Source organism: Sturnus vulgaris, chromosome 15 (genome assembly GCF_052056855.1).
Source record: "Sturnus vulgaris isolate bStuVul1 chromosome 15, bStuVul1.hap1, whole genome shotgun sequence".
Taxonomy (NCBI): Eukaryota; Metazoa; Chordata; class Aves; order Passeriformes; family Sturnidae; genus Sturnus; species Sturnus vulgaris.
Window position 1 is genome coordinate 6,306,477 of NC_142257.1, and position 24,415 is coordinate 6,330,891.

At 42.5% G+C, this 24,415-nt stretch overlaps 1 protein-coding gene across 4 annotated transcripts; it reads right to left on the minus strand.

Annotated features, from left to right (window-relative positions):
• Positions 1-4,272: 4,272 nt before the first annotated feature.
• G3BP1 (G3BP stress granule assembly factor 1) lies at positions 4,273-23,168 on the minus strand. 4 transcript variants are annotated; one of them, XM_014886950.2, is made up of 12 exons: positions 22,763-23,168; positions 11,661-11,774; positions 10,392-10,473; positions 9,854-10,027; positions 8,985-9,075; positions 8,393-8,486; positions 7,850-8,054; positions 7,306-7,407; positions 6,791-6,902; positions 6,342-6,467; positions 6,125-6,255; positions 4,273-5,358 (listed from the first exon to the last, which is right to left on the minus strand). In XM_014886950.2, the coding sequence occupies exons 2-12, from the start codon at positions 11,753-11,755 to the stop codon at positions 5,152-5,154; spliced, it is 1,419 nt and encodes a 472-aa protein (XP_014742436.1). In that variant the 5' UTR covers positions 11,756-11,774; positions 22,763-23,168; the 3' UTR covers positions 4,273-5,151. The 4 variants fall into 4 exon arrangements, with proteins under 4 accessions (XP_014742436.1, XP_014742437.1, XP_088029697.1 ...); XM_014886951.2 differs by having other exon boundaries at positions 6,125-6,234; positions 22,763-22,916; XM_088173571.1 differs by lacking the exon at positions 22,763-23,168 and adding an exon at positions 22,206-22,361 and having other exon boundaries at positions 6,125-6,234.
• Between the last annotated feature and the right edge of the window lie 1,247 nt (positions 23,169-24,415).

A 24,415-nucleotide genomic window follows, 5' to 3' on the forward strand; every position in this document is an offset into this window, starting at 1 on the left:
TCTCAGAAGTAGTGACATCAAATTGGCCCAGTTTGATCAACTTTTCAGCATAGGAAAAAGGAGCAGCTGCTCTTAATAGGGCAAAACTCATCTCCCTTCACATGAGCATGCTCTTCACACGAGCATCTTTAAAACAGACAATTAAAGAGCTGCAGATGCAGCTGTCTTCATTTTCTTCTTAGTAAAGTGGGTGCTGAAATATCCACATCTCCCAGGAGAAAATCAGAAAAATATTCAGAGAAAGAATCCCTGGAGTTAATGTAAGGAGGAAAGCAGTGGGCAATGCAAGTGCTCTCTGAGTACCTCTACTGGTTCATTTATACAAGTGGAAAAAAAGAATGGAAAAGTCAGTGCTTCTTATTTTTCATGCTATTCTCCCTTCAAGAACAAAGGAAGCACGTGGGAAATACAAAATATAAAGTGCAGTCATGTTTAAAACGCAAGATGTAAAATTCTTCAAAAGGAATAAATCAGCTTAATCATGAAGTACTTACATGTCTTCTCGTGCCCACCTTAAAAACAGAAGTCCTTGTATTTTCTGTATGAATTTACTGTCTATACATATGTATAAATCTATACATACACAAAATTGGTATGGCCTTACACTCCATTTAAGGATATTTTGCTACATTGGTCAGAGTGCAAAGCAATTGCTTCCTTCAAATCAGTATTTTTACATCATGAAGACATAAATCTGTAATTTACACAATTTGCATGACCACACAGCCACAGGGTAAAATTATTTTTCTGGCTTGTAAAAAAAAATTTTAAAACAGAAGTTTTATTTCAGCAGTTTGAAGATGGAATGTAAAGTTTCTGCTGTTAAATGTATATAAAATATATTTATTGAATCATACATTCATGCTGATTCCAATAAAAAAAATTAAAGATTTTTCTGAAATTTCTCTCCATGGATTTTTACTGCTGGAGGTTCCACACAGCAGCTGGAAACGCACACACACAAAAAAAATAATGCATTTCTTGTACTAGTTTGCAAGCTAGGACATTATTTATACATAGGTTTAAAATTCTTGGGTAGATGGAGTGACCTTGGTGCAAATACCCAAAATGACATTTCAGAATGCAGAAAGACTGTCTCTCACACTGAAATTACAAAGATGGTCACAATGAAGTATTTTTCATTCCACTGTCAGGTGCTTTGTCAAGTTTGAAATATCACCAGTGGAACAGCAGATCTCTCTTGGCTTGGCAAGTGGCATTTTGTGACAAAATAGAAGGGCAGCATCCTGCCCTTCAAATCTATTCTGAGAACATGCCATTACTCTAAAAATCTGCCTTTAAGTAATGATGGAGTTTGAAAGAATTTTTACTCAGTTTCATGCCCCATAACCAAAGAAGTTAATGGACCACCTTGCCCCATTCTTCCATATAACATGTAAATAAGGATAAAGATCATACTGTTGAGAAATTAAATTGTCAATGAGGCAAGTCCTTCCTCCCACAGCACACAGCTTAAAACTTTGCATAGCCTGTGCTCCTATCCCTAAGAAAAACCTTGTAATGGAGCAAAAACAGTTAAGAAACACACTTTGTTCAAAAATATGCCCTTCCACAACGTGCAGAATAAGCAGCTGCAGAGATCAACTGCAGATCTTCCTACCTGCACCCAGAACCATTCTTTTCACTATGGCCAGTGAACTCCCAGGTCTCAAGGACATCTCTGCAGTGGCACCAGAGGGAAGATTCTCAGATTCAAGTCAGAGCTCACTGTTACCACACAGGCTGTTTTCTATCTCAGGAGTAAATCCCCTCTGCCAAGCTCCGCTTCCAGCAGCAAGCTCACCACTTCCACACTCACCTGTACGTGGATTATGGACATCCAAAACATCCTAGCTTCAGTCTGAGCAAATGTAAAGAAAAATAAGAAAATAGGGCCTTACAGAGCAAGAAGTGATCCCAGTCTGAATCCTTAAATGGAAAACCTACATCTGCATTCCCAAACACACAATCTCAGGTCAGCTTTACAAAACAGCCCCACACAAGTCTGCTGGTACATCCCAGCACTCCAGATGTTCCTCTGTGCTTGAAGGGGTAACTAAATCGTTTTAACTGCGCAATGCTCTTGAAGGAAGAAAAGGCAGCAGAGGCAGAGCATGGCTTCCAGTTCTGGTAAAACACCCCTGCAAGTGAAATGCCCTTATTTCTACTTGTCTTATACTATTGAGATCAGCCAGAAGAGGCCAGATCACATCAGTCACAGATGAAAAACTCTGTACTCTCACAACAGATCAAAGTATCATGATCTTGAAGGCTATTCCAAATCTGTCCATGTGGCTGCTATGGGTGCAAAAGTCTGACAGCTCTAGACAGCTTTTCTTCACTTCCCCAACTCCCTGCAGAGCACTGGGACACTTAAGAGCACTTCAGTACCACCACCTCTTTGTCTTGACTGGAGGCACTAGAAAAGAGACACGTACACAGTCTGATTCATTTCAGACTGTAGCATTTGGCTCCTAGAAAGAGCTGGACTACCTTGGTTATTAGAGGTCAGCTTTCTTGGAGCCCATGTAGCCCACTGCAGCCAGCTGAGGCAAATCAAATCGTGGTTTCTTCATCGTCATCTTCAAGAATGCATGCAAAGCACTGGAGGCCTTACACAAGAGATACTGAGGTTTTAACAGTACAGCAAGGCAGAAACCAGAAGGGCTGGAGGCTACAGAAAGCCTGAACATCAAAACCAATGTGCAACATCTTCCAGAGGTCTCTTCAGAAGACTTTGTTATTAGCAAGTCACAGAACCACCAAAATTCAACCACCAAGAGTCACTCTACATCATAACTTGCTTTTGAAAAGTATTTCTTTACAAGACATTCCAACAGAATTTTACGTAAATATTTTATTTTGCCTGTCATCTTGAGACAAGAACATGAATTTCTGGGTCAACATATTGAGTATGATTCATATGAGAACAAGCACACACTTCACCCTTTTAAATTCTTTACTGACACTCTTCTTTCAAATCAGACAGCAATGAGCCAGAACTGTCCAGCTCCCACTACAGAAATGGGGGTTCAAGCTTATGGATGCTTTTGCAGATTTGGCTAAGAGCTATAAAAGCTTCTATTAAAAGCACTTTGATAAGTCTGAAGTGCAACCTGTTACTGCAGTCTTCGGATATAATGTCAGGAACAGTAGAAACCCAAAGGGGAAAAAACATATCACAAACAACAAGGACAGGGTTCAGTGAAAGATCTCCATTGCATACTTTCAGCTCACAGGCATTCCTGATAGGAAAAATGCAGACAACTTTTGTTTTTTAAAAAAATACCAGTTACCACCACAAGAGGAAGCAGCAGATTTTCCCCGAATGCTGGCTGTGAGAGCACACCACAGCTCACACTCTCCCCTCCAGTTCACTAAGGAATCAAATCTCCAGGTACAGATGGTAAGCAGCCAATCTGAGACACAGTTGTAAGGAGGGAAGGGACAAACAGAGTAACAAACGCAAAGAGAAAAATAAAACAAAAACCAACACTCTAGCAACATTTACTACAAGCAGCTTCAACCAGTAAGTCTGGCAAGGAAAAGGCAAAACATGACTGTTGGGGACAGGTAATACCGAGGGCAGCTCTGCTCCAGAGCTTACAGCAAGCACAGGTCAAGAGATGACACACTGCATATGCACAGTCATTATAGTCATGAACCAAGACACATGGTAACAGTGACATCTGACACAGATTAGCAAACTTCCTATGCAGCTCTATTGTGCTACCAAGAGACCTGGAGGTCTGGTGTAGACACAAAACCACCATTTTTATCCAGATGTTTAACACCAGGCATTACAGGAATATTGCTTTGTGCAGCACCATCTTACAGGATCTCTTGGATTGAAATTTCCCGGTTTTGTATTTTATTTTCAGTTTCATCTTCTTTCAGAGGCAGTAGAATGCATTCAACATCTTAATACCAGGACAGACAAGCACCTTCCATATTCTGACAAAAATTCCTTCTTACCCACTTCAAGTCTGAAGCAAGGAATGAAGTACTGTAAAAATAACTATTTACTTACAGCAGTTGGAACTGTAAAAGATGTGACAGGTATTTCTGCTTTGCAATAGTTACAACAGGATCTGCCCAGCTTCAAGTTCAAGTTATTAACTTCTGCATCCAAAAAGTATTTGTTTTCAATAATTTAAATGCAGCCGAAGTGATGCACAGGTGTTATAAGCTTTAGCTACAACCACCTCTGCCTTGTAAACCTAGTGACTGAAGAGCCTCTTCCCCTTGGAAAAACTCCAACATACTCTTGACTTGATAAAGCAAATCTAGACCTTTTTTATTTTTATTTTTTTTAAACAATTTGCCAAAACTGGAATGAGAGATAAATAGAAGGCACAACAATTTTGCTTTTTTTTATACAAATACAAACTAAACATGAAAAAAACTCCCTATTTCAATAAAAAATTTCACAAGTTCAGGAAAAGTGTTTGAAGAGTCAAGTTCTAGACATTTAAAACCTATCCCACAATCCAAAATTTCAAAGTGGTAAAACAGTAGTTCGAATTCCTTGCTGTGATCATGTATCAAAAGGAAAAAGATTCTACGGATAGCCATTATTCCACTTTTACAGCGCCACAGAGAGAAAGGTGAAAGTCAATTTTTCAAGTGGCAATGTCTCCAGACTGGAGGATGTTCGTATGACCCTCAAAGAAACACCCAAAGTTTTGCTTTTCTGCCCTTGGAATACTTGCCAAGAACTATGTTTTCCTACAGGCTCTTGAACGCATGCACGTGAAATATTATTCCGCTGACTGCACCCAAATTCAGTAGAAAGAGGGGAGGGGAAAAAAAAAAAAACCAAAAGACAAAAGAAAGACATTCCTTTAGGAAAAACCACTGGTACCAAAAAACCAAAAATCAGTCCGTAAGTTTGAGGTGAACAAGAAAATTCAGTTCTTTTCTTTTTAAAATCCACTTTTCCTAAAACGTTGTTCCACAAAGCTGGAATCTGGGACAAGGACTAGAAAAAAATAAATCACAGAACCATAACACAAACAAAAAGGGGCCAAAATAGTATCAAACGTAGCAGTCTATAACAGGCTAGGGCCACATTCCAAGATACCCAAGGCTGAAATTCACAAATCTGCAGGAAAAAGGGTTTGCGCCACCACGTCAACATCCACGATGAATTCACTGGCGTTGCCCGATCCCCCTTCCAGCTCCAAATCCTGGCTTCTGGGACATTCCTCCACGAGGAGGCCCTCGAATCCCACCTCCCAGCCCCCCACGAGTGCCTCCAGGTCCACGGGGTCTGTTATCTCTGCGGTCACCCTCCCTGGCAGCTCGTGTTTTCTTCTCCTCCACGTTCAGGCGCACCTCTCCCCTGAACATGATGGGCTGCAACAGAAGCAGAGAAGGTACTGTCATTAATGGGTCACTAGGAGCCCTTCAAGGTCAAGCAGATTCCTGAAACTTTGTGTCATACCCTCCCCTCTCCATGAGAGACTTAAGGGTCTCAGGATTACCTACTCAACAATGGCAATAGTCAAATCATGCATCCAGTCTTATGGCTTTACTGGAGAAAATAAATGTATGAAGGATTGACCCTTGAAAAAAAAAATCTCAGGCTTAACACTGAACATTCTCTGATGCATCTTAGTAAAGAGCTGGTCTGTAAGCAAGCTCACTGCACGGCTGTGAGGGTGCATTCAGAGTCCCTGCCTATCACAGCAGGCAGCCATAGGCACACATTCTGCATTAGCAATCACTGCTGACAGGCTGAGCAGGTACCTCCTGCCTTTTGTTAGCAAAATTCTTTACAGAGTGCACACCGATACAGCTTCTCCTTTCAGCCTCTGACAAACAAGATTCTACTTGTCCATAGAATCAGACTCTCTCTACCTTGTCTTCCTGAAAGCTATTTATGCACTTCCTGTGTTCAGCAACCTCCCACTAGAAAAGGGCTCTGTAATGAACTGCTACAAACTACTTCAATGACAGAAGACTGCACAAATCTTGGTAATAGGAGGGAAAAACATCACACCTACTTTAATATGCTCAGAAAAACCAAAAGGGATCAAGTAGAATCTCTTCCACTTAAACTGAAAAACACTGTCTGTTGTCAACAGACCAAAAATCACTGGCTAGAAATTTATTTAATTACCCTGTTGCTAAGGATCTTCTGAACTGGCTCAGGATCATCAAACACCACAAACCCAAAATTAGGGAGCTTTCCACCACTGTTGATGCGGAGTTCAACAACATTGCCATAGCCTGCAAGAGAAAAGCCAAGTTCTTGGGTCACACATTAGAATGCTCTGTTGTCCACGCCCATGGCTGCAACCCCCAACCCCCAGAAGACAGCAAAGCAATCAACTTACTTTGGAAAAAGTCTTTAAGTTCAGATTTATCCACATCATGGGGAAGGTTCCCAACAAACAGCTGATGACTGTCTGGGTATCTCACAATCCGCCTGGTTTCCACATCGCCTTGTTCACCCTCGCGAACTTGAACAGAAAAGCAAAACTGATTTTAGAAAAGTCAGTCCCCACAACAAACAGAAAAAAAAAGGCACGGTCAGAATTATCACCATTAACAAGAATCAATTCACACTGCCTATCCATTCTTATATAAAAAAAGGAAAGCATTCTACACTAGCAAGTGTGTAATGATTTGCTTTTTGTCACCTGGCTGAGCCAAGCTTGAGTTTTTACTTGAGTAAAAATCGCTTGCTTACTGACAAAAAAAAAAAATTTAAAAGCCTTAATTATCACACTGTTTCCCCAAAACCTTTAGCAACAGAAAACAGCTTCTTTGCAGCTTCTCTTACTTGGCCTAGGACCCCGCTGTGGTGGGATGCTCGTTCGCTGCTCCCTCACTCGCTGATCTCTCTGAGGTCTCTGAGGAGGGGTCTGAGATTCAGGCTTTGCCTCAGGGCGGGGCTGTATCAATTCAAAAAGAGTAAACGGTTTGGAGTCAGACAGACATACCAGCAGATTCAGCTTTTAAGAGCTCGCTGTCAAGTTGGTAATAAAGAACAAAAAAACAAAACCAGGAAAAGGTAATAGTTTTTTCCACCTGTGACTAAAATGCATGTTAGCTCATGTTGGCTTCTATGCTAAAAGCAAGCAGCATTCACATGAACATTGCCTGTTTTCCTCAAAGAGAAAGAATTATTTCTCAACCCAAGAACCAAGGAGTAACATCTTCATGAAGTTGATCAGGAATCACAGAATGCTGAAGTCTTTGGGGCCAGGGAAGTCAAACCAGAAGCAAGTAGATTTCACTCTTTTTCCCCTGTCAACCAGTTTAGTGCTTAAACTTCTCCAGGTGCTGGATTCCTACCTGTGAGACCGGTACTTTCACAACGTGAGGTGGTATTCCTGATACTGGGACAGCCCCACTGGGAGGAAGGTTCTTGCTGGTTACTGATGCCCAGGAAAATGTCTTAAAAAAATGAAAAGACAACGATAATAACATAACTGTATCTCCTCCTGAAATACACTACTGATAGGACAGCTAACAGACACAGGGTAACAGGAACAAATTTTAACTTATACTTGAAAATCAGGAGCCAGCCAATAGCAGTTTCCCCAAAATTTCCTTCAAATTACTTAAATTCAAAAGACTCAGTGTAATGACAATTGAATCACACTTCTACCCTATTTCTGAATTCCAGAGTTGAAACAGGACACAGCAGTGGCCCAACACCAAGTATCACATCAAAGTTAACTGAAGTACTGGATTCCTGAATCACAATCTGTCCACTTTTACCTTCCTTAACCCTGAGAAGCAACAAAAATCCCCAGGAAAAAATAAAGCTCTGTGAATAGACAGGAGAGCAATACTGATGAAACAATATCAGAGGAAAGAGATCCACTGTCATTACCCTGGAGTCCTCTTGCACTGCAGGAGCTGGATCAGCAGGAGCTGGAGAAGGACTCTTTTCCACAGTCTCTTCTGGAGCAGATTCCTCTAATACTGGCTCAGACTTTTCTTCCTGCACCTCTGGTTCAGGTTCCTGTTCAGGTTCTGCCTCTGGCTCAGGCTCTGCCTCTGCAGCTGTCTCTTCCAGGTGTTCCTCAATGTCATTGCTATTATACAGCAGCACAAAAAGCAGGAAAAAGAGGTGGTATTTTATTTATTCTATTATTAGTGATAAGCAGTGCTAAGAACAAGGCCAAGTAAGGCCACATTGCACAGGGATCCAAATTTTGCATTGGTACACTATAAAATAGCAAAAAAATTTTTTAAAAAAATCCAGAGTCTCCATGTTCAGCCTAACAGCATTTTGATTTCAGCTGATCAATAAAAAGAAATATTTTGACTGTCGGAAGAAAACTATTAATAGCAATAGATTCATGTGATCTGTTCTACAAGCAGTCTATTCCACATAACACCTGACTTCATCTATAAATGTATTAATTATTACCTGACAGTCTGCTCATAATAAGCACCACTATCATCAGGAACAGCCTCAGGTGTCTGCTGTCTTTCCTCAGGTTCCTCTCCTTCTTCCTCTGATTCTAAATAAGGTTAGAAAAGAAAAAGACCATAAAACACATCTTTAGTATAAGGCTCAAACACAAGGCACCTACCACAAAATACAGGTGAAGTTTCTACCAAAGAGCACAGAGGAAGCACTTTCAGATGTGACATAAAAAAGACTTTTTTTATATTTCCACTGTCACTTGGGTTACTCAGTTTTAACCAAGGTTAAAAAACATGTTCCAAATACTTCAGAGAACCAGATTTATAACCTACAATCTGACTGCAACTGCCAAAATAAGTCTTACAGTTCCTGTAATAGAAACAGATTATGCCAGAAAAATAATCATCTGCATGTCACAACTCCTTGCTGGACTGTAAAGAACTACAGACAAGGAAGAAACCTACAAGCACATGAAATTTAACACTGATCTGTCTTCCCCAGCAAGATGATTTCCTTGGATCTGAGAACAGAATGTTGATATAGATCCAGAACCAAACACCAACAGAACCACCCGAAAATTTCTGCTACTTACCCTCTGGAGGCTCAGTATCAGAGTCCCCAAAAACCTCATCCTGGTAGCGGAAGATATCATTGTGGACATAGAACTTGTTTGCAACAGAGCCCTAAAAGCAAATCAAAGGGAAGAACTGAATCAACTACAACAATCCAGTAATGTAAAAATTGAAATAATGTAAAAACAAGAAAGGTTTGAGCAAATTATCCTTCCCACAAGATTAATACAAATTTGCCTCTTTTAAAGAAAATGATGTTATTTGGGGCAAGAAAACAAGAAAGAAAAAAAGACATCACTCCTAGCAAGTCAAGTATGGGTAGAACAAATGAAAAACATTTGTTGACGTGCTTTTAATTCCAATAGCTCACAACACTGAAGAAGTGTGAGTGACAAATTCCTAGTGTCTAAAGTATCAATTATCTCCGAGTCATATTGGAAAATAGAGTGACATTGCAACACATCTTTTTCACTATCATTTTCAATTCTGTGAACTGCTTTGTTAAAAAAAAGTCTATTTAAAAATGCCACTTCAAATGCTAAGTCAGCACTTCATGAACAAGAAAATCTGGAATGCATATTTTCAAGTTACAGGAAGCATTCCCCTCTTTCTACTACCTTTTTTTTCAGTAAAACGACTAGTTGCTAGGATAGCAAATCAAAGAACATAATTTTAATATGCTTTAAAAAAAGCATTGCAGTAACCTTGGAGTCCAAAGTCAGGATATTTATAACTGATTTCGCTATCCAAGGTTAATGTACAATCATACAGAAGCAGTATAATTCCCAAAGGAATTTTCAGAATAGAACTGCTGAATTTTGTGGCAGTCTAGCCCTTCAGATGGCAACCGTGAGGCAGAGAGAAGGCCCTGGCAGCCCAGCACACCCACCTCAGGAGCGAGCACGAAGGTCTGCATGAACCTGCGCACGGGCTGCATGTTATTGGAGAGCTCCCCCATCACCTGCACCACCACACCGTCATTGAGGGTGGCGTGGGCGTCCACGTGACGGATCTTTGTGTGGCAATCCTTGAAGTTTAGTGACAGCACCTTCTTGTGAATATCCTAGGAAAGAACAGGACATGTGGGTTATGCTGCAGAAGCCATTTCTGCCAAATTAACAGATTTCAGAGAAAACAAAACCATAAAAACTAGTTTAAGATACATTCCCTAACTCTGGAGAGAAAGTTGGCAGGATGCTTGTTAAGTTGGCTTTGCAAGCAATTTTACATTATGAGCTTTCTATAAAGGAAGCATGTTTTGCCTAACTATTGCTGTCTACAGTCAAGAGGGGTCTTTTCCTCCCCATTTTGTTTTTCTTTTACAGAAAGCACTTGAACAGGGTGGGGGTGAATCACAACTGGATACATTTCTCTTCTCAACCATAAAGGTGACAAAACAGAACAGCTTTCTTTTTCAAAGTTCTTACCGATTGCCCATAGACTGCATCAGCTGGTTTTCCATTGGAATCCAAGCCACCGTGGACATAGGAAGAGTTCTTTCCATAAAACCTGTTGGAAAGAAGTATTTTAATGCCAAGCTTTGCTGTGTAACAACACTGAGCCTCTACATTAGAGTGCAGTATGAATAACACACTTTCAAGTTTCCTGTCTGAATCACTAGACCCACAAAATCTCATAATCCTGTTACCAATCTGGGGTGGGGGGAAAACAAAGTTCTCTCATGTAAGCTGTAGCATTCAGGTGTGTCAGAGACCCAGGCACCAACAGCCAAAACCAAAGTCTCATGGCAGCTCATGATTCAATCCCATTGTCTCCTTTCTGCACAAGGTCCCCAAAGCAACACCCTGAACATCTGGAATACTGAAGGGCCCCCCTCAAGTTCTGATTTCAAGCTTGAGCAAGGAGCAACAGGACTGTTTTGCTTTTCTATAGTAAAAAAACCAAAAACTATTGGAGGTAAATCTTCCTCTCTGTAACTGAGAGGTTACCAGCTGAAAAGCCCTAAGCACCATGGTACTGCACTCTGCCAGCACATAAAAGACTGGAATGGATTCCATGGCACAGAGTCAACTGTCCTCTGACCCAAAGGGATGAGGTCAGCTGCCCACCTAAATGGAGAAACACTCTGAGTAAAAGTGTTCTTGAGACTGGAAGGGGGAGGGTTTCAGAAACTTTATCTGGCTACTCAAAACACAGCAAAACAAAGTGCATCTTCATAAACAAGACTAGTGTCAGGAAGGATATCTGTCAAACCAAACAGGACCCATTTGTTAAGATAATGGATTACAGTTTGCTGCATATCCATAATTTCCTGACTTTCCTTTAAGAAAGAGCTGGTGTGACTCCCAAGACAGACCAGCACACAAGCACAAAACTTATTCAATGTTCCCTCCTAGTCAGGGGGCACTTTATCAAGGCAAAAACTACAGAAAAACTTGAATAAGTAATATTTCTCCAACTTCAATTTATATTGATTACAAGCAGAAGTGGCAAGCAGCATTTCAGTTAGAACCAGAACTCAGATATTTAAAGAATTCCTGTAATCTTTGTTATCCATCTTTTAACCCAGCAGATCAAAACCAAAAGTAAACCATGCTCAGCATCTTGAATAAATCAGTTTTGTAAGTGACCAAATTCCACAAGCTAAGACACAGAAATAAGATCATTTACCAATTTTAGCACAAAAGCTAGGAAAGTCACACAGAAAACCAGGTGAAAGTGAAGCAGAGCTTTACCTGTGCAAATAGTCAGGTGCTTGGTTCAGCAGGGTATAGTACTGCCTCACGAATTCCCGCCCGACCAGCAGGGGACTTGGCTTCTCCATCACCATTTCTTTGGTCAACTGAAAACTATGGAAAAAAACAAAAGCTCCATCAAGCACGAGCATTTCAAATGGCTGTTCACATCCCGATTGCATAAGCCACCTAATCACAGCAGAAAGCACGCACCAGCTCTGTTTTACCCCTGTAAGCAGTTTAAGCAATGTGTTTTCAGAGTCATCAGAGTTTTGGTGCCAGGGACAGGATTCCTGGGTACCAAACCAGAGGTGGGAGAGGCTGCAAGGCCGAGGGAGGTCACCTCATAACCTGCCAGTAGTTCATCATCCCACATATCCTCAGTAAAAAGCAGGTGGCCAGCAAGAGAGGTTCCTCAAGAGGATTTGCTAAGTGGCTAAGACATTTACAGTCGATCCAAATTCCACTTACCTCACTTGACTTCACAATCAGAATTAAAAGTCAGATGTTCTCAGGCAAAGCCTGTGCTACTGTATTAGGGACACTTTTAGAAGGTCAGAATAAGTCCAACCTATTTTTATCAGCAGCACAGCACTACTTGCTGTGAGTGTCAAGCACTCTGGAGGAATATTACATTATATCAAAATTATTATGCTAGAAACAAACACACACTGTTCTTCCCCTGCTTCCACCAATCTCAGCAAGTCACTTCTCACTTAAATTCAGACCACCAGTCAAGTGAACAGCATCAGCCATGCCCAGGGACAAATCCATCTGGGTACCTTCTACCTACCTTCCATGGATCTGTTAGTTACAAAAATAAAGTCTTTGCAGGTAGGTTACACAATACACGTATCTTCAAGACAGGCCAGCCCAAATCAAAGCACATTCCCTTGTTATTAACTACTCAAACACCGTTCAAACTAATTCAAAATAGTTTTAAACTCACAGGGATAAGTATCAATAGCAGGGCACGCTCTTGGTACCAAATGCAGAACCAACAGCAGATTTTCTGCTTCACACTCAGTTGTACCAATCAGTAGAGAATGGAGGCTTAGCAAGCAGTTTAGCTGAAAGAACTGAAAGTTCTTTTTACTGACCCTCAATCTCCTTCACTACACAGCCCTTTTCCCAAAGACATGGTATTCAAATTCCATATGCACATTTCTCCAGGTGTGATGTGCAATTCAAAACTAACACTATTCAGCTGAGCCCTCTAAAAAGCTATTCAGGAATCATGGATTACTTACCTGCTTTTATTTAATACTGATAATTATAAATAGTGATGAGAAATGGTGGCATCAACAAGTGGGGGAAAAACAGACTGGATCACAGCCAGAACACAGAATGGGGAAGGGGAAAAAAAGAAACCAAATTAAGTAGTCTTTTAGCATAGACTAATCCAGATGGAGCCTGCAAACGCTCATGCCAAGCCAGGTATGTCTTAGGACAAGCTTTCTCTTGTCACTATATCCAAGAGCATCCCACATCCTGGGAAAACCGAGTTGCCCACAACTTATCCTTCAAGCATAGCAAAGGGAAAGAAAAAGATCAGCTTTCCCACCTACTTGTACTAAGCCCTGTCCCAGTTCATCCAAGGATCCTAAACACTTGATATCCACTGTATTTAATGAATTCCAGAGAACTTGTCCTTTAGACACCAAGAATTGACAGCAGAGCTTCAGAAGACAGAGGTGACCAGGTTGACTGCAGTGACAATTTCAAACACACAGCATACACAGGGCTGCAAAGAAAGTCACAACGACACTGCTGGATGGACCACGAATGCAAATTTAGAAGCTTTAAGCCTCAAAGAGATGAATGTACTAAAAAAGATGCCATGGAAGCTGGTACTTCGGGTGAAGCTACATCCAAATGAACCTGGCAAATTTCATATATCTTAATCAATGGTCCAACACACGATAATCAAGGGACGAGGCAATGTTTAGCCACACTGTCAGGACAGCCAGGTAACAGATCCGAGGATGTGATCAGACCCAAACTCCCAGCAGTGACCAGAATGCACTGCATCCAGCTTTGTTGGAGGAATGCAGCTAAAATTCATGCCAGACAATGTAACAGCAGAGCTGTAATTTTGTATACATTGTATTAAAAGCAGAGCAAAACACATCAATCATACTTTATCTCTTTTTAAGTCTAGAATAAATGAGAAATCTCACTATTCTATTTAAAAACACACTTTTTCCTAGGTTTAAACACAGGGAAAGAGATCTGGTGGGCTCCAGAGGCTGTGTCCACGAATTCCCTCTTTCAGCAGGACATGTGTCTATCACCACCACACAAAGAAATGCTACCCACATGATAATGTGCAGAAAAAAATAAGACTAAATATGACCTAGAACTTAAAGAGGCTTTTCCAAACATTCAGAAGCTTTCAGCTGTTTGATAATACTTTCAAGAGCTAACCATGCAGAAAGGAAGAAATAGTCTATGGCTGGGTCTGGCCTGGAGGAAATGCTCAGATTCTGCAAATCACTTTCATTTCAGGAAGGTTCCACCATCTGTGGTTTTGCAGAAGCCTTTGACCTCTAAGTGTAATGCATTACAGATACAGATGTCCAACACCCAGCACAATCTGAGGTGACAAAACCTCCAGGAGATGAACTCTCGCCTTCTACTGCATGTTAAATGAGATCCCCATAAAATATTATTAGGCAATAAGAAAACACAGCAAAGGTAAAGTACAGCTGAGTGGTGGCTACAGCTGCTGACTTCCTCATCCAACTTTGTTTCCTCTTGAGTACCTGAGAAGCTCTAGGAGCAGGCCAACCCTAAAGCAGTGGGAGATGGCAGACACAACCTGCACTTTTAGCTCCAATCAGCTTAACTGACAATGCAGGATTTATTTGTTCCACAAGTTAAAAAATCTGCTTCTGTGCTATCAGTTTACAGCCAGGAAGCCAGTCCTACCATATACCAAGATCACTATTTGGAGAATGACAGGAGGTACATTTCATTTCTTTGTGAATATACAGTTTCACTGGAACTCAAGTTTATTCCTACAGCTGTAAATAGGCAGATTTTCTGTTCCGTTCTGATAAATGATGAATTGGGCTCTTCTGATAATTATTTTCAAGTGCTTCCTAGAACACCAATGTACAAAGCTTGACATTCTCACATTATGGCAAAATCTTTCTGTAGCACTCAAATCTCAACAACTGATTTACCAACAGCTCTTTCAGATTTCTGCTCTTCAGTGAAAGCCCTCACCTAAAATAACCCACAGGCAGATCATCTTCCATGCTGGTCTCAAGAAATATTGGAAGTGTAGTGGCTTGATTAGGTCTGTCATACTTACATGCTTAAAAATATACATAAAACTACTTCCCTCCTGCTAAGGGTCAAAAAAAAAAAAAGTCTATCAGAACTAACTCCTAACATGAAAAGAGGAATTGCTGAATGCCCAGTTGTTCCCAAGCAGATATGAAAAGGGAAAAACCTCTACATGACCTAATCAGAGGACAACAATCTGGTTTTACTGCTGCTGCACCTGCTGCGACGTTGCCAGGTGCCATCTGCTCTTGTTCTCCAGCCAGCACAACCTGAATGGTGGAAGCCAAGCACCTCCTCAGAGTATTTACTCCCCACCTCTCATGAGCAATTTACTACTCCACTATTCCCTGATCCAAGAAAAACTGCTAGTACTTTATACTACATTTTTATTGCACAGCACATAATAGCACCAAATGTTTGAATTGTCACTACACTACTCCTGATAAAAGCTTATCCACACATTTTCCTGTCAATTGACATAATGATGAAAGGGTGAAAATTGACAGGAAAAGCTGAAAATCTGATTATTTAAGATTCATTCATAATCATGCATTCGTATTATCCCATATGTAAAACAAATTGGATAAGTCAAATTATAACAAGTACACCATAACAATTCTGCAGCATAACTGAGCCCCTTCCTTAAGCCAAGGGCTTAGAGGAAGACAAATACCTCCTTTAACAGTGGTTATCACCTGGCTGGTGGAAAATTCCACCATCTGTTACAATGTTCCCACTTGGCAGAAAATCAATGTCAGGCACTGAATTTCTAAAATACTGTTATGTAAATTAGAGCCATTTATGTAAATTCCACATTAGCAAATTCAGATTTAGGTCCACAAAACCTATTAGTACATTAGCGTTCAGAAAACTGGACTCAACACTCACAGCTAGCATTGATTATTGTTTTTTTACCAAACTGCAACATGGTGAAAGCAAACTAATCATTGCTGTCCCAACTCAATTTGTTTGGGTTTTTTTGTTGATTTGGGTTGTCTTAAATTTTTGAATTAGACAAGTTTAGCCTGAATATTGCTTCTACTGGACCTCCTACACAATAGAATTGTGTCTTATGCACACCACACGATGTCTGGACTCTCAGGACAAACAGTCCTCCAAGATTCATGCAAAAGCCCCTTGGCCTGATGTAATGAGCCAAAGGACCAAAATCCACATTTCACTTCCTAATGAGTGTGGCAATTTTAAACATCTTGTGTCCAGAAAAAAGTTAGAACTAACAAGAAGACAAGTTAAAATTGAATCATAATTTTAACAGGCTCTGATGTGCTTTTAACATTAGCCTTGTTTCTTTGTTCTCCGCCATCTTTAATTACCTTTTTTGACTTGCATTTCAATACAAGGAACCTTCTTAAGAAACCCAAAGTTCCTACAATGCATTCTGGAATATTACACAGCAGTTCACCCCTTCTCCTTTGGCTACTCGAGTGCTATAAGGTGACCCTCTGAACTCCATTCCTTCCATCTCTACAAACTGGTAGAGTTTACAGGGCGCCAAAACAGCCATTCAGAACTTTTCACACTACCACACTCTCTCATTTTGGTATCAGTGAATCCCTTAACTTAAAAAGGCTTTTTGGAAACAAAAGAAACAGCAGGAGAAACTCACATGGAAAAGAAGTGTCTGTATCCAAGCACAACACACCACAAATGTGGCAAACAGCAATTTTGCTGGAAATTAAAGGTCTGGTCAATAGCTAATAGGATTGCATAATTAAGTGTAATTTGGGATTTCTCCAAGTTGCTTAGCAACAGGTGAGCATGCTCAAAGCCACAGACCATTTATCTAGATGGAACAACCAGCTCCAGAAGCAGTTACTGTTGCTGTTACGGACAACAAAAAGAAAGGAACGAAAATGCCCAGTAGGCCTCTAAGAGGCATGATATAGACTGAAAGTTTAACAACAACACAACAAATACAGTTAATTCCAATTCTCCACACATTTTACATGACTAGCATCTGCTCTGAGGCTGACTAAGCAATTAAAAAAAAAAAAACCCATGAGGCTGGTACCTGTGCAAACCATGATGCAAAACATTAAAGTGAACAATGGAACACAAGCTAAACTTGCACCCCACGGCAAATTCCAGGGCCCATGCCAGCTGGGGATTAATATCATCACACCAGCTTGCTCTCAAGTAGGAAGAGTGACATTAAGTAAATGTGTATTTAAAACACAGACTGCAGCTACACTGAGATACCCTTATTTTAATACAGCTTTAACTATCCAAGAGGAACAAAGAAACTCAAAACAATCCAGTTGTTGACCTGAGCCTAAATTATAGAGAGCTGAATATGCACCTCAAATAAGCAGGCAAATGAAGTCCCAAAACACTAATCTGCTTTAAAAAACAGGTCTCATTATTTGCCTCCCACTGGATGCAGAGGAAGACAATGTCACTGCAGCACAGCCCTGTGTATTTCAGACACAAGCCATTACAGCTGCCTACCTGTAACAGTTCATCTTTTCTGCCTTTTGACAGATTCAGAGGCAAAGTATTCAGCCTGGAAGAAGTTACCTAAGTCAGCCCTATTCCACAGGAGGCAAGATGCTTGGTAGCCACAGTCAATGGAAGCTCAATAATGGGATAAGTTATGCAATAAATAAATATTTGAGGATCAAATTGGGACAAGTTTGGAAGTTAGCAGCACTCAATTCTTACTAGCGTCTCCAGGAAACATTGAGATAGTCTGTAAGATGAGTGTATTCACCAGGAGCTTCCAGAAGCAGGCACTTGAATGTGTGAGTGTGAATGAAGTGTCAGACAGATCAAGCAGACAGAGGAGTCTTTAATAATCTTCCAAACCAACACCTAATAAAACGTGGATCTAGACTGTCCAACTTAGCACAGCTATTTCTCCTTTCACTTGTGACTCATCTCCACTGTATGACCCACACAACCTACAGAGACAGGCAGGGCCTACATTCATAAGATACTTGAGGTGTTACAGGGAACTAGATCCTAAAAAAAAATAATCACACAGCAACCAGAATCACCAGGCAAACAGCCTTCTCTGTTTAATTATCCAGATGCAGCAAAAAGGCAGAGCAACACCTGAGCCTCTTCTGAGGCTTTGAGACACACTGACAAGGGACACTCTAGAAAGCCATATATTACACTAACATATGGATAAGAAAAATTAAGTTACAAGATTAACTATTTTCTATCAAATCATCCAAGCAACCAAACAAAATTTAAGCACAATAAAAAAACCCCAACGTTTTCATCACAAGATTAAAAAATAATTCAGAATTACATTCAGCACTGCCTATGCCAGTACCAAAAAATCCCTCTGCTTGCCAGTGGCAGATGGGAAGCCTTACTCAGCAGCAATGCACAGCCCTTCAAACACTGGGAGAATACAAATAAACAAACCAGCAATTGCTGAAGAGCTGTCAGTGTAGAAGCCTGCCTGTGTTTTTGCTAACAAACCTAAGTGTGATCCACAAGTTGATGGATATGATGGAGTCTGCCATTTTTTTAGACAAAATTGAGCGTTTCTTGTATCCAGCCCTACCAAGTAAGAAAGAGACAAACTGAAGACTTCTAATGTTTTCAGTCAGAATCTAAAAGAAAAGAGATCATTTTGGAGAAATGTTATTTCCAGGGCATTAAGCTCAAAAGCAGATTAAAAACACAAAGATCATCTGAAGTGTAAGTTAGTGCATTTGAGATCAGCATCCATACCCCTACAGTGATGGGTGAATGTTCATCTGGATAAGGAAAATTATATCACACACTATTCCTGTGGCTAAGAGCATAAAGTACCAAAGGCAAACAGCAAATTAGGTCCTATTAACAAGAGAAGAAAAAAAAATTAACCCAGAAAAATCTTGAAAACTTGCTATTAAAACTAAGTGATATAGTAAGAAATTCTCAACAAGGTGCTTAGGGTTTTTATTCATCCCTCAGAAAACTTTGCCTTCCCTAGGTGCTGAACTTAATATAGTGAGGGGTTGCATTTTTTTCCTTTCACCTGGCTTCCAAGTTTCTACTTGATATCACTCAATCATTACTTTTATTCAGCAGTTATCTGCTGTAACATTAAGCTAAGGTGATCTGTCCTGAGCCTAACAAGCAACATTTCATATCCTCACAAAAAGAGAGCTCTGTTGCACTTAGCACTACAGAAAAACACATGGCCCTTGTGATATGACGAAAGTCCAAAAGGAACTCCTCTTCAAAATCTGAGTTCTCTGAAAATTCAAAGAACTGAGAATTCCCAGAAATATTTCTACATTTTTAATAATCTTAAAATCAGATTATCCTAAAAGGGCTCTCAAACGTGAGGGAAGGACTTGCCTTTCTAACTGAACATATTTCTACCTCATTTACCCCTCAACTAGAAGTAATGTTTTTCTGCAAAATTACATTTTAAACACACAAATTTCATCCTAAAAGACAGTAGGATTGTGCTGAATGGTTTGTTTACTCTTTCTTTAATAAAAAGTAAGTCAGCTTTTTGCCTATACTGCCCTCCAGACTACTTAATGATAAAGCAGTTATTTAGACCCTGTGATTTTGCCATTAGAACAGGTTTTGTTTTGACATCCAAGAGCTGCTCCAACATCTCGATGAAGTTGGCAGCAGGTCCAGTCATCTTCTCTTAGGTCTGCAAATTTTCCATTTGGCTCCAGTGCAGCTTCTTAAAGTAAAAAAGCAAACGTTACTCATCAGCAGTCAGAAGAGGTAGATCAGAACCCTGAGCTACACTAACACTACACTGAAATTCAAGCTTCATGCCACTCAGATTAGAATCACCAAGATTAAAATTCAAAATATTTTCTGCATGCCAAGCAACAGACAACTGCAAAGAGAATCAACTCTTTCACCTCTACCCGCTTAGGTCACAGAAGACACTTAAACTTGATGTATCAGCTGTATCCTGGCACTCAGGACTGACCCATCACAGCACTGTTACATTAAAAACAAAAGAAAGCCAGCCCAGCAGCAGCCAGGAAACAGCACAGGGCAGAGCAGATGAAAATGGAAGATGGGCACCAGCATTTTCCAGTGCAGCGCTGCACGTTTGCCTCAGCAAGGAATCAGGTTCATCACAGATCACTCCTGTGTAACTGACAGCAGCCAGGCTCCTGCTCTGAAAGCAGCACTGCACCAGCCATGTCTTCCTGGAAGAGGTCCAGACTTAATATAGCAAAACTGGGACCTCAAGCCAGTACAACACTCACTGCCTGCAAAGTTTAAGGATTCTTTTACAGTACCTAAGGATCAGACTTCAGTTTTTCTTTTTAATTTCTCTATGAGGTTGCTTAAGGCTATCAAGTCTACTAGCAGGTACCCCAGGAAGACAAATAATTACTTCAACTCTGCACATTTTATATAGGCACCCATTAAAAAAATACCACCCAGTCTTCTAGAGCAAATCATCACTTTTGGTTTTGGTTTGTTCCAAGTAGAGCAGACTGCAGCCAGCACAGCAACTAGCACCACCCTGCTGAAGTCCTGCTCTGCTTGGATTTCCTCTTTGATTCGTCAGTCATCACCTTAGTCAGATAAAAAGGCCTAGGTGCTAATATTAAAAACTAGAATGATTTCTAATTCAATCACGCCATTTATGCCAGTCTTGTGAGTGCTCTCTCATCAGATCCTACTGTTTTCAGCAGAAATATCAAGATATATTTAAAGCAACATCACCTTTCCTTTATTTCCCTTCAGGAAAAAGTGTTGCACTGTATGTTTGCTTAACAATTTGCAAGGTGAAAAATAAAGCTGTGAAACAAAGAATTTGCTGTTTCATTGAGTGCATAAACATTCTGTTTAAAATTCAGATGTTCAAACTGCATCAGTTGGGTTGAACTCTACTGATGCTGTTGTGCCAGCAGCAAAGTGAGCAGCAGAGCAGTGCCCTTACCATCACAGCACAAACAAATCCTCTTGTGTGCTTTTGTTGTTTCTCAGACTGCAAATGCAAGGATTCCCAACAGAAGATCCTGATGTGCTTGGCACATATAGACAAAGTCTTGTCCATCAGGTTTTCTACTTTAATTTTGCTTTCAACTTAAGAAGCCCACACTTAAAAGAACAAAACCTACAAAAATCAGGCAAATTCACATCAGTCAGGAACTGGGGCCACTCTTTACCCCCTGATGTATACAAGATTAAGGGGTTTTTTTAATATTTATATTCATAAAATGATGATATACATTTGTAAAAGGTCCCAGCATTGATTTTTTTTCCTAACAATCTTTGTACAATTACACTTTCTAGCAAGTTTCAGTACTGCCTTTCAGGCAAACCAGTCCCTGCAACATGTGATGCTGTCAAAGAGGTCGTGAGATCTCCATCATTAAGAAAAGGATGTAAGACTTTAAGCACGTGAATAATTCCTGCCAACCTTCAAATTAGCTACATATGCCATCCACTAAGCTTTTTTTTAAAAAAAAAGCAAAAATCGAGACTCACAACTTTACATGATTACATATGGTGCCTGAAACACCCAGGAAAGGTGAGTTCAGTTCACAGGATGAGAAGATGCTATCATCAGCATCACAGAAGTATCATAGAGCTATCTAGCAAAATGATTCGGCTTATTCTTCACAGATAGAGAATAGGAGAATAAAAAGTGAAAATGTGGTCGGAGGGAAGAGTATCAGGAAAGGTATGAAATGCAGTTTTTGTCTGTCAACTTCTGCACTTCCCTTTATGACATCAATCTAACAAGCCTTGTTCGTTAAAAAAAAAAATAATCCAACACACCCCTCCCCACGTTTGATTTATGGCATCTGGAAGCATCAGCTTCCAAAGCTTGATAGCAGTGTCCAGATTTCCTAAAGCTGTCACTCCTGGCTGTGAGAGCAGGGGCTTGCCAAAAATAGCACACACTGGAAACATGGCGGCTTGCTGCAAATGCTGCGATGGTGGAACAAAAAAATCCTTTTTTTGGTAAAGAGTAATTATTATATGCATGCAAGCCTTAACATAGAAAGTCAATAGGTAAGCCCCCTGAGAATTAGGAACACGTTAGAAGATCCAGATCAACATTAGGAGGTACTGGAAGATGAATCGAAACCTTTTTTCTGGGGTTTCTCCAGCACGTACATCTGGGGCCTTACAGGATGCTGGAAAGTCTCATTACAAGCACTAGTTCGCATTTAAGTCTTAGCTAATCTCGGATTCAGCCAAGGTCATGCGGTAAAACAGGATTTATCCATGCTCTCCTGCTCGAATTATAACTTCCTCCACCAATAAAGTTAACACCAAGGGACCTACCTCGAGCTCATAGCCAGGTATGGGCCGTGCGAGCACCCAGCATTGCCCCTCAATCCTCACTTAAAACTCGCTACGGAGCGGGAACACCACTGGCTTTGGGTGGGCTACTCCTCGGCCCCACATGCCCATAACAAAACGCAAAAGCAGAGGGCGAAAAAGCCTCCGACACTGGAAATCCGAGAACAAAGCTCGACCCGCACACCTCGCTTCGCACAATGCGGGCCCGCGAGCAGCCGATCCCCCGCCGCCCCCCCTGCCCCGCACCGCTCCCGCCGGGAGCTCCGAGGCCGTCGCGGCACCGGCAGGACGAGCGAAGGCTCCGGACGCCCACGGGGGCTGCGCGGCCGCGGGTCAGGCGGGAGAGCGCCCGCCACAAAGCGCCGCGGAGACCGGGCGGGATGGAGGGGGGAGGAGAGCGCCGGCAGCGCCGTCCCGCACGGCCCGCGGCCTACTGAGAGCCGGGGGCGCCCTGGAGCCGGGGCGGTGCGTGCGGCCCGCGGTTCCCCCAGGAAGACGCAGCCGCGCCGGTAACTCCCCGCGCCCCCCATCCCCCTCACCTGTGGGCAGAGCGGGACGGGAGCGGAGGCGCCGCTTCACCACAGGGCCCGGCGGACGAGAAGCGCCTCACGCAGCGGCGTGCTCTGCCGCCGGCTACATATATCCGGCGCGCAGCCTACCCCAGCGGGCGTGGCTCAGCCAATCAGAGAGCGGAGCTCGCTCTCATTCGGACGCCGATTGGCCCGCAGTCTTGAGAAGGCGGGCGGAGAGCTGAGGGGCAGCTCAACCAGCCAACCATACGGCAACACTCCGCGGGGCGGTGAGAGTGACTGACAGACGGGAAAACCAATGGGCGGCGGGTGATTGCTGATAGATCTGCCCTTTGGCCAATGGGACGACGGTCCCCGCGCCAGCAGGCGCGCAAGGCGGCGCGCGCCGGACGCCGCAGTGTGGTTGAGCCGCACTGCAGCGCCCTTGAGAAGGTGTTGGTAAACCCCGTTATGGATGGGGCGGGTCCCGCGGGGAGCGGCGGCCAATGGAAGGGCGCGGCGGGCGTTGACGGACAGGCCTCCGCCGCGGCTTTTAAAGGGGCAGGCGGCGGCCACGCGGGGCGGTGTCCCGCGCTCCGCACCGCCCCCTGCTGGAGGGAGGGCGGCGCTAGCATGGCGGCGGGTGCCATGTGCGGGGCCGAGGCATGCGGACTGCCAGCACTGAACTGGCAGTGGCCACCCGCCTTGGCTGTGTCTCCACAGGCTGCTCGGACTTCACCTGGCCCATGCATCTGAGAGAAACCCCCAGTGGGGGTGGGCAAAAGGAGCTGCTCACCCAAGACAGCTCCACCACACAGCCCTGGCCACTCCCGCGAAGCAGAAGGTGGTGGTCACTGACCCCTGCCCATCCTGGCAGCCTCATCCAGCTGCTGCTTTTCCCTCACAGCTTCTGAGCAAAGCAGACTCAGCATCATCTGCCCCAGAGAAAAGGTGTTTTCTAACACACCCACAAAGGAGGAGAAAGGCCTGGAAGTTCTCAGATCCTTTAGCTCAGCAGCAGGTGCTGGTCCAGGGACCCTGGAGAGCAGGAGGGAATGGGAGCAGGCAGTGAGCCAGAGCTAAGCAGCTTCCAGTCAGCCACAGCTTTCCATTTGTTTGTATCACGTCCCATCCCACATGTATCTATGACATGAAGCACTCAGAGTTAGATTTCACCCTATAAAAATGACTTCCTGCCCACCACCACATCCCTGAGCTCTGCCTAAACCCTTCCCTGCCATGCCTTGCAGCAAGAGATACAGACAGCGGATTGGCATGGGGCCACGCTCAGCATTAATATCTTCCCCCAATACCTCCTGGCTATTTTTAGCCTAAGCCACGCTGCAATCTGCCAGTTCATAAATCAGCACTGCAGACTTTTACAAAGTTTAACGTGAGCCCAGTGACCCAGCACAACAGCCCATCCCAAATAAGCTCTGCCAGGGGATCCAGGGCATCTCTTTGCAATAGTGGGGCAGGGTATTCCTCCTTTATAAAACCACCGGTAACAGCAGCAGCATGTGCTGTGCACCTCCAAAGAAATGCCCTGACCCCCAGCTGGTGTGGCAGAAAACAAGAAACACGCTGGTTACATTCCCTGCTACAGGCTGGGCTTCTCAACGGGAAGACGCTTACACCCAGCACGTGGTCAGGAGTGTCACACACACCTGAGCTCCAGAAGAA